Genomic DNA, 10989 nt, shown 5'->3' on the forward strand with positions numbered 1-10989 from the left:
AATTGTGCTTGTCTCGAGTTCATTAGACAAGGAGTGGGGCCTGTAGGAAGAAGGCAACGGAAGGGGAGGTGTCATCCTCTCACATCAGACATGAGGCTCTGGGGCCAGGAGGAGAGTAGGTGCAAATGAGTTTAGGTCCAAACGCAAAGGGACTGCGTGATGGACACGATAAAACTCATTGCCGCTGCCCACCCTTCCTGGCCCGGGGATGATAATTGCTCAGATTGTTTTGCCATCACTACCTCCTGATAAAAACCAAGGGCTACATGACAAGACTCAAAACAAACACTTAAGATGATAAAGGACAGGCGAGTAGCTCACACGAGTGAGACGAGTCATGCTCTTAAAAGGCTGTTGTACTGGAGACACTGAAACTTGTTGGACTTCCTCTATGACCCTACATAGTTTCTTCATAACTTGTTAAAGTCTTCTGGCAATGTTAAAAAATGTAAAGAACCTTTTTTAACTGCAGTGTAGCAGGATGATGCGAACCACTATTTTAGCAAGGAGATCATAATATCAATCCAACTACATGTGTTCCTGTGAAAAGGCTAAACAGCATACGAGTTAGTATTCATTAGTTTACTGTACTGTATGAAACATGGACAGAGTCTCAGTGATGTCATCCATTGAAGCCAAATGACAGCGGTCGCCATGTTGGAAATGCCATCCATTGCCCCATGCCCTCACAGTGTATCGCTGGAAATTAACCATCTTAACTCCTCAGCCACATGGACTCCTTCTCCCTCCAATAATGGGTTGACCTCCTCACTGCCACCTGCTTGCTTGGTATCATCAGCTGTGGCTCTTGTTCATCTACTGTGTCAAGATCATTTTGCTTTTTGTGAATCATTGGAACATCAATTGCTTTGACAGTTTATAAAAGCGTGCCACCAATCGTACAAAAAGGTCATACTGGTTAGGAAATGAGAGTGATCTCAAGACAAGATGAGTTGCAACTTAATATATCTGCAAACCAAGGGGTCAACTACATGTTTTTATTGACCACCTTGTGTTTGAAATGCTTTGACTGTTGATTGTCCTCAATGTAACCGAATATCTGATTTCTACATTAACTAACGTTGTTTAATCGTTGAACCTTTTTTTCAAATTCTGTCATGGACAGAAGATTTGCTAAACATCTATCCAAGAGAAATGATTGATCTTCCCCTGTTCATGTCTTTCTACTTAGCTTGAGTGAACATGTCTTCTCACATCAGTGTAGTTCATTCTTTTGTTGAATACCACAATTGTTTGCTCCAGTTGTTGATCCCTAGAAGTAGAATAATCTTGTTATCGTCACACCTCATCTGAGATCATTTAGGATCTTTGTGTTCCCCCTCAGCTACAGTCTGAAATAAAAATGGCCTTAAAGCTTGAGCACCTTGGAAATGAAAACATCCGATCAGACAGCACGTAACCTGCAATTGGCTTCTGTGACATCAGTCGATCATTCTCTTACACCATCACAATACTGAAGGTTATTCCCTCCTGCGTGACAAAGACAAGGCGTTCGTGGAAGCTTGTGTTCTGTAAACGTTCCCTGCCAGGAGCTGCTGTCAGAATCCTTCCTGGACCTGTTTTGGAGTTTTCAATCCAACGTAATTGGATCACCCTTTAAATACCCTTTCAAACGGCTACGCTAAACGGATGTACAGCCCGTTTTTCAGCCATCTCCCTGATCAACCTGGCTGTGCTGCGTTAAGTAGACACCTGATTTGACGGTCTAGCTTTGTCAGATCGTCACAGCCTAAACCCTAAAGGGATGAGCCCAAAATCACCTGCTAAGGCTCTTTGGAGTCAGAGCTGAGGACTTAATCTCCAAGTTTACCTTTCTTACCTGTGCTTAGTCCTCTTACCAAACGCTAACTTTGCAGGACACCAGGGTTTTGTCCCTGGAAGGCTGGCTGTAAGGACACCTGGTGTCCAGATTTCTTGAGATTACGCTACAAGGGCAAGGCTTGTTTTTTACACCTCTGACACTTGAGGCCATGGTATTTGTTTCATCAAGTAACGTGTGCAAATCAATAGAAGAAAGCAGTGGCTACATTTCGAAGGATTTTATCTTAACTACATCAAGCACTATTTGTGAGTTGCCTTTTTTCTATTAGAAAGTAAAATCTGAATATTTCGTACCTTTCCATGCAGCTATTTTCTGCAGGAGTACTTAAAGAACTTACAAAAGGAAATCTAAACAGTGCTCTGCTGGGGAGATGAGGGTATTACAGATCAGTCTCAAATACCTAGTTTTGTTAGATTAATTATTTTCATACAATGATATTAAAATGTTGCATAATTATAACAAATATTTGAATTTAAAGGTTTTTAATGGCTTTTTTTCTCAAATATTTTGAGAAAACGTAAATGAGCTGTTCACCTGGCCTTACTAAAGAGCCTCTACGGCTTGTAGATTGATGAACTTACAATGATCCAACATTGGGAAATCATTGCATTCCCACTGAGGAAAATCAAAGCAAAAACAACACATCAAAATAGATTTAAACACCAAAAGGGATATAACTAATAGATATTCATATTTATAGAATTTCTCTGAATTTCACAGTGGAAAATATACTCAAATAAACCATACATTTTATAAAATACAGAACACAACACTAATACACACAGTTCAGTACAATGATATTCAGATAAGTAGATGCTCCATGTGCAGAGTTAAACATGTTCAAATAGGATGTATAACAATCATATAACTTATCAAATCTGAGGAACTTAAAAACTCGAATACAATCTGTGAATCTATTTAGGTATGTAACAATGTTATATATGTGCACTGAGAGAGATGTGTAAAAAGGTAGGACAAACTGAGACCTTGTTTTGCTTAATCCCATCATGAGCTCACCATCCTCGAGCGTGCAAAATGACAAACAAAGTTGTCTCCTGCCTCTCACCCAGCCTTTCTTTAGGTACTTAATCACCTTCATGGGGATAGTTCCTCCTTTGGATAACCTGGCCGTCCACAGCGTGTGATCCCCGGTAAACCGTACTTACCAATCCTAAAGACTTGATCCGGACCAGGCCGCCGGCTAAAGATGAAGGTCAGCTCGGATCGTTGTGATTACAGAATTACTGAAGGACAAACTTCTTAGCAGGATATTCGTGACCGCTCTTCCAAACACAAATAGGGACTTAGGCTTGACCTCTGTCCAAAGTACTCACAGTTTAATGGTTTGAGACAGATACGTAAGTAAATTAACCATTTTATTTGAAATTTAGATGACTTCTTTAAACATGCACACTCCCTTTACAAAAACATATACCGACTTTTATCACATGAGCGCTTTAAGTAAATCTCTTTGTTCCACTGCTGACAGTGGCCTTACGTCATTCTATATAATTTAAACACATTCTTCCATTTCCTCATAAACAAAGGACACATTTTTTAAAAAGTAGCTCTTATTTTGCTCTTCTATCACTTGAAAAGATAAAATCATCAAATTTATCACTAGAGCATTTATGTGCGAAGGCCATAAATACAACACAACCCTTCTAAAACTACGATTATGACTATGAACAGTGAGTGGACCTTTCACATGGAAACAAAACAACTCTCTTTTAAAAGAGCTTTGTCACCTTTGTGACCTTATACTCACATGACAAATGGTTTATCTTAAAGGAAACTCTGTGATTAAAAAAGTCACTTTGATGTAGTTTAGTTTTGTAGGCAATCTCCCCCTCTAACAAACCCCAGTCCATTTGTTTGTGAGTTTGTTTTCTATCTGTTGTTTAATGTAGCTTGAATGAATGCTAAAAAGATATGAATTTAAATGTTGAAGTAATAAATATTTTTAAAAGAAATGACAACATTGCAAAAAGTGTAAAAATTAAAAAAAAAAAAAAGCTTATTCAAGTTTTTTGTTTCTATTCTGCTATTCAGCTATACAGATACTGGGACATTTTGGCAGGCAATGCTTAAAGGGTTAAATAACTCCCCTGTTGGATTTAACTTGTTTCAGCCAGTAGAGGGTATACGTACTCCAAGAGGAGATCCTCCCACTGCAAAGCCTCATTGTCTCATTATTCACCATTACCCAACAGTTCCACACGTCTGATTGTTTGTGCAGTGTGTCTGCACTCATGACGACAAGAGTCATTGTCACACTTTGTGCATGTCGCTGTCGGCTGGTTCTATTTCTATCCACGTTAAAGACCCACTCTCTACTTGCGGGTTAAATGTCAACAACAACAAAAAGGTTGATCAGGGGACGATGAAGTTTCCTTTTGAGGGTGCTGAATTGGTGCAAGAACCTTAAAAAGACCCACTAAGCCGCGATGAATCTAATTGGGGCGGGGGTGGAGGAAGTTATTTAGGTCTTTGTGTCATAGTGCTTGCAGAAAAAGCCAGACATCAAATAGGCTCCAGCCAGAGGTGAAAGACGGCTGAGCGGTTAAGAGGAAATAATTAGGGAGCGTCTCGGAGCCCACTATGTGGACGGTAGGGCAGGCGTGTTACTGAGGAGCATTTCAGCCTCTCCTAATCTTCTGCTTTAATCACAAATGGAGTATTTTCTAATTCCCTTCCATCATTAGCATTTAGCATGTTAGCTTCACCTTTTTTGGGTCATAAAGACCAAAAGGGAAGCAGGATCCATTAATGGGCATGTTACAGATTCAGAGTCAGATGGGCCAACAACATCCCAACAGCTCCTCTCAATCTATTAAAAGAAATAAAACATTTAGCTTTATGTTTATTTTGCTTTTATGTGCTATAACTGTTTAAGTTTTACAAGGAATTGATGCTAGAAGTGGACAGATCTGTCAGTCGTAAAATAGCAGGGCTTAACTTTACAAGCCACATGATGCACACAGCAACAAATGAAGGTTAATGGGCAAAAACCATACAGTAAAGCAACTCAGTGCATGCACATAGCAAGGAGTTTTTTGACATTGACTTTAACTGTATATCACTCTCTCACCTTCAGATGGAAGGTTTATTGAAGTATAAAAGTGATAGCCATTAACACGCCAAGCTGCACAGTCTGTTTACAATGTTTCCTTGAGTACATAAAAATAGCAGCCAAAGAGAAAACACAAGCTGTTTAACTTTAAAGGCTGAATGTGCAACATTTTACACTTAAATGTAGCAGAAATCAAGTATATCCCCTGAAAATAATGTTAGTCATGACTGTCTACACTGAGTGTGACACCAGAGTTCGGCTGTTTGTGATGCTTTCCGAGCTTTCCGAGCCGTATCCACAGGGTGTTTACATGGACGGGATGGCCGGCTCGTCCCCTTGCGTATAAAAGTTGTTTAATTGAGGGACTAGAGAAAAGAGCAACATACTGTACTCACTGCTTATTTGAACGTAACGTAAGCGTTTTTAGATCATGGTCATTTTGTGTCAATTTACATGCAGTGTGAAGCTACTAGCAAACTAAAGAACATTAGCATGCTAACACAACAATGCAGCTCGAGTTGTTTTGGTTTCATGCTGGTGCTCAAGGGCGACATCTACTGGATCAAAAAGTTGCACATTCTTCCTTGAAATTCAAGTGGTTAGAGACCGGTATCAACAACAACAGAAAACAAAATTAAGCAGTTTACTTACATGCATTGAGATTTCATCAGACGCGTGCATACATGATCTTGTCAGATTTTCCTGTTCGGGCTTCACAGTGGTGAAGTGGTTAGCGCTGGTGCTTCACAGCAAGAAGTTGCGGGCCAGACAGGAGCCTTTCTGTGTCGAGCTTTCATTTTGAAGAAGATGATGATGATAGATTTTTATTTAACATGGACATCACAATCACATTGGATGAACCAGATTCATTGTTTGAGTGTTTTAGCACGCATGCTTTTTCTCTACACTGTTTTCCTCGTGCATGAGTGGGTTTCGTCCAGGTACTCCTGCTTCCTCCCACAGTTTAAAGACAACTTGTTAGGTTAACTGGTGACTCTCAATTGTCCCAAGGAGTGACTGTGCTGGTTTCTTTGTTTGGTTGTTTGTTTTCCATGTGTCAGTCCTGTGATTGATAGGCGACCAGTCTAGGGCTCTCGCTCAGTGACAGCTCAGATCAGCTCCAGCCCCCTGCGACTCCGAATTGGACAAGCGGTATAGATGATGGATGGATTTATCTGTGGTGTTAGATGTGTTTGGAATGATCCAATCTGCTCTGAAACTTTTTGATATTTATTATCGAATATTCTGTTGTATGGGGGGAACTGTGGATTGTCACATGGAACAAAAAGATCACCAACTGGGAAGTGAGTTTACTGAAGAAGTGAGCATAACAACTACAGCAAATCAAAATTGACTCACCCCCAGCTCGTGTTGTAAAATGTACTGCCCATGTTCACGCCATCTCCACTACTCAAAAACTGTGATCGCTTATTCTCCTTGGCCTTTCTCCGCCATCTTTGTTTGCTCTTAAGTCACATTCAGACTCTATAAGGATTATTGCCCAGTACGTCGATGTTGTCACTGAGCATCTCTTCAGGTTGCCGCATGTTAATGTCTTGACATAAATGTAATTTATTTTTACTCAAATCAAAAGGCAGACAGGGCTTAAAATTTACGTGTTTCAAAATTATCAAAAAGTAAGAGAGAAATCCCCCTTCATTCACATTTTCTGCTGCCTTTGAGATCATTCTTCTCTCCAGAACTCCTGGGGATTTTTGACCCTTCTCTGAGGAGGCGGAGCCTGGCTCTCTTTGTTTTACAATCTGAAAAGTTTACCTCTATTTGTCCATGTTAGTTTAAGTATCTGAATGCCTTACTTTGGGTTTTGATAGGAGTTTGACTTAGATTTATTTTTGACTTGATTCATATAAAACTTGAAAGCCACAAATCCGAAGTGGATACTTTGTTCTTTATGTTTGTTTGTCTCTTTCAGAGAATGCAAGTTTATTCAAAGCTAAATGTTTCAAGTAAAATGTAAAACGTAAATATCCTGCGTCTCTTTACTCAGAACGTCTAATCCAGGAATTTATTCTAATGATAATTCGTTTTTAACAGATGCTTTTATCCAAAGCCATTTTGAAATACGGACGTCCTGTTTAATACAGCAGATTTAGCTTTGGTTTATACCGCTGCCAACCAGCTGTGTGTTTGATCAGGAGACACAAACACAGTTTAATGTCCTCCCACTAGAGCTTTGAACCACAGTGAGCCCTTTTGGCCCGGTCTTCATGCCCACTGAGGCTAATCCATCGCAGCATGTTGGGTGTTTTCCTGGATAATTTTTTATGAAGGATAGGAAGAAAGAAGACTTCTAACACCTCAGCATGTTCTCAATCCTTTATTCACAATAAAGCGCAGTATCACCTCATACTTGGGACAAATGTAAAGTAATGTGAAGGCGAGCCAAATGAGACCCTCCTCGTCTCCTCCATGGCAGAACTCTCTGCATGTGGACCAGATCAGAATTACACACTAATTGACAATTTACAGGCTTGAGAAAAGCCCTAATGGACTCGATTTTAAATCCCCCTCTGATATTTAAAGTGTCTTTTTGGAGTAGCTTGCCGAAATACCCAGGCTCTTTTCTTTTTTACAAGAGGACCAAGTTAAACCCGTCAGTGCGTCAGAAAGGGCCAGCAGAGCCCACGCGGCTGTTAGACGGGATTATGGGACGACAGTAGGCGAGGGCAGTGCGACGCAGGGGAGAGGGGAACGACCAGATCTCCCTTCAATCACTTCCAGATGGATTGCAGGCTCAGGGTCTCTCACCGGGGATCTTGATGCACTCGTGCTCCATAAGGGGCTTAAGCTTGGCTTCTTTGAGATTGACCGGAGTTTTATGTGGAAAGTTAGATAACATAAATTCCAGTTTATCTGACCTGTCCTTTAATGCACTTTTTAAGCTTTTGACTGAAAAAGTGGGACCATTAAACCAGTCTTGGATCTTTGGTGTACACCTAAGAACATAATAGAACCTTACTTTAACTGTTGTTTCAGGAACAGCTTTCCTATAAAGGAAAACACATTTAAAAGGTTGTCATCATTTTCAATACTTCTTGATACCAATTGTTTTAAAACAACACAATCTCTGTTATCTTTATCCGATGGTTGCCAACGTATTTGTGCAGTCAAGCCAATGTGCAGGAGTTTGCTTATCATTTGTGGTTTTTAAAATCATGACATTTTCCAGTAATTGGTGACTTGTGTTTTTGTTGCCACTTTTTCAAAACAGGTAATGATGTTGTTAGATTTTTACTAGGATCGTATTTAAGTATAAAATTCTGGTATCCTAACAACGCTACATATTTCAACTATTTAAGGGAGGCATAGTTACATATCAAGTAATCCCTGTCAAGAATAGAACATACAGCAATCATTTTTTGAAGCGACTGTCCTGTGGCTCCATTCCTGCATGTCACTCCCCACTCTATCTCCCCGATTTTTGACTCTGTCCACTGTGTCCCATCAGGCAACCATTAAGCTACAGTGTTGCATGAAATAATCAGACACCAGGTATCCACACTGAAGTACCTCCTTCCTCGTCTCAAGCGTAACTTGGCCTGTCTGGTTCAGCATATCCACAGACTAGAGACATCAAATAATACATTCTTTATCACATAATGAATCTACTGATGAATAGAAGGATTTTTTTGTCTTTTAGTTTGGTTAAATTCTGCCTGTAATCAAAACGCAATCGTTTGAATTCTGGAAAAGGTTGCTCTCTAAACCTAATGTGACAGATAGATGTTTTATTTGTTCAGGAAACTACTCTCCCACTTTACATGATGTACTAAGATTTCTATGCTCATTTGAGTCAACACACTGTTCTGATGTCTAAAGGGTTTGATCTTTAATATTTAATAGTTTGGTTTATGTTAAAAACTAGATTGTTTTTGTTTTTTACAGATATTGTTGGCTCCAGCAGCAGTCCAGTTCTGTTCGCGCATCCACATTGAAAGCTAACGCTGAAAAAGGACCAGAACCAGAAGGAGGATAACACTGATGGCAGGAGCTTGTTTTGCTTTAGTACAGATTTTTTTTTATTCTTTGTACCATTTTTATTTGTAATATGACGGCTAAAACTCGCACGACAAATTAACTGTGTCAAATATTATCAGAAGTAACTTGATCTTAAATAAATGGCATCTCAAGAGACTTATGTGAGCCTAATTAGTTATTCAATTTATTTCATCGCAAATTTCAGACTGCAAACATCCCCAACGTGAGCCAACCCAACAACTGTGCAAAGCCAAATACATTTGGAAACTATAATCCTTACGTTTACCATCCTGTGGTACTAAAACGCAGAAACTCCTACACAAGAGAAGGAAGTTGCATGTGAACATAATCCATGGAGCTATATTTTTTCCATGAAATGTTTTAGTAGTGAAGCAGTATAATTCCTGGAAAACATGGTTTTCAAACAGTGGTTTGGCATATTTCATCCTATTTACTGCAAATCAGTAACAGTGGAACACGAGAGTGTGGACTGAGAGGACACTTTGGGTAAAAGCTTTAGAGGATGGCTGCCCAGAAAATCCTGAAATAATTACAAAGAACTCAAATTCAAACACTGTTAGAAGGTAACATGTTTACGGTAAGGTTGTCCAAATGTTCGATATCATTTTCGTTTTTTAATGATCCACTGTATGGAAAAGCACTGACGCTTAAAAAAACTTCAGATCTGCTGTCATATTTTCCACCAAAAGCTGCTAAAATAGAGATAACCTTTTTTTAATTGCACTGTTAATTTGACAATATTTCAAATGCTGCCCAACCTATTTGTCTGAGTGAGACGGTGGGCAGGAGTTTGTCTACATTTTTTGGTTCTGAAACAAAAATGTACCCAAGATTGGGTGGCTAGGACTTTTTTGTTTGATTTTTGTTGCCATGGAATCAACACAGGTATCGCTGTCATTTCATTTTTACTAGAATTGTACCAAAGTTTAAAAAAACTAAAATGGTATCATGACTAGTTTGCGGTTTGATTTTCAATTATTTACAAATTAAATACCCAACTATTTGTACTCTGATGTCAAAGGGCTTGATTATGAATGGATATTTGAAGTGAGAAATGTGCAGAATCAACATAACAGTTGATTTTTATTTGATAAAAACTGGAAGAAAAAAAACAGGTTTGGTTATTTAAGCTAATTAGGTAAAAGAGTAACATTTGAGACCGACACTGTACTTCAACAGCTGAATGAATGTCTGATCTCTGTTATCACACATGTTATAGCTCAGTGTTTGGAGATAGCCGGGTGATGATTTGTTGATTTGGGTGGTAGCTCTCTTCATGAGAACTATCATCCTCCCTTCATGTGAAATGCATCAACAGCTGAGAGGGAGATAAAGAAAGAGGTGCTGACACGAACCAGGACCGAGCCATCAGCATAACTCATGATCTAATGAGAGCGCTGTGAGAGAAAGCAGTGCCCTGTATGCTGATGTACTCGCCCGTTCTCTCTGCATTCCTTTCAACCAAATCTGCTCTATCTTTACTTTTGATTAAGCCTCTTTAGACATTGACTGATAGTTACTCATGACTACTCCACTGTAAGTGCATCTTTTTGATCCTATGATCCGTTTAGTAGCCAACTGCTGCTTATCATATTGCGTAAAACGTTGGGTGCACCCAAGCCACAACCTCAGGTGTTTAAAAGATTTTGCCAATGCAAAGTTTAAAAAACTGCAGTTTCTCAACTGTCCACTTGAGGCTGGCTGCAAAAGCCAAGAAATTCTGATTAGGTCCCAGTATAAAAGTAGATTTTTCACAGATTTGCAGGATTGGGGCATAGCAGAGTTCACTGACTGGTGGTTTCATTGTAGCTGTATGCCAGGAGGCTTAAGGAACTGCCTCAGCTCCACCTCTCTGCATTTTTCTAGGTCAGTGGTTCTCAAACTTTTTAGACTGCGTGCCACCTCCAAAAATATTTGGCTCTCCATGTACCACCATTATGGTAGACCTTAAAATACACTGTAGGCCTATTCCTACACACATTTTGCACGAGGCATATATATTTATAAAATAATGTTATTTATTTTTGACTGTTGGCAGCCACACTATAGGATT

At 39.4% G+C, this 10989-nt stretch overlaps 1 protein-coding gene across 2 annotated transcripts in view; it reads left to right on the forward strand.

Annotated features, from left to right (window-relative positions):
* brip1 (BRCA1 interacting helicase 1) overlaps positions 1-9071 on the forward strand; it is a 79912-nt gene extending 70841 nt beyond the window's left edge. For both annotated transcript variants that reach the window (XM_020649008.3, XM_029280259.2), the window contains exon 26: positions 8823-9071. In XM_020649008.3, coding sequence (XP_020504664.2) covers positions 8823-8879 — 57 coding nt within the window. In that variant the 3' untranslated portion in view covers positions 8880-9071. The remainder of the gene's footprint in view (positions 1-8822) is intronic.
* The last annotated feature ends 1918 nt before the right edge of the window (positions 9072-10989 follow it).

The sequence above is a fragment of the Labrus bergylta genome, chromosome 11, assembly GCF_963930695.1.
Source record: "Labrus bergylta chromosome 11, fLabBer1.1, whole genome shotgun sequence".
Lineage (NCBI taxonomy): Eukaryota > Metazoa > Chordata > Actinopteri > Labriformes > Labridae > Labrus > Labrus bergylta.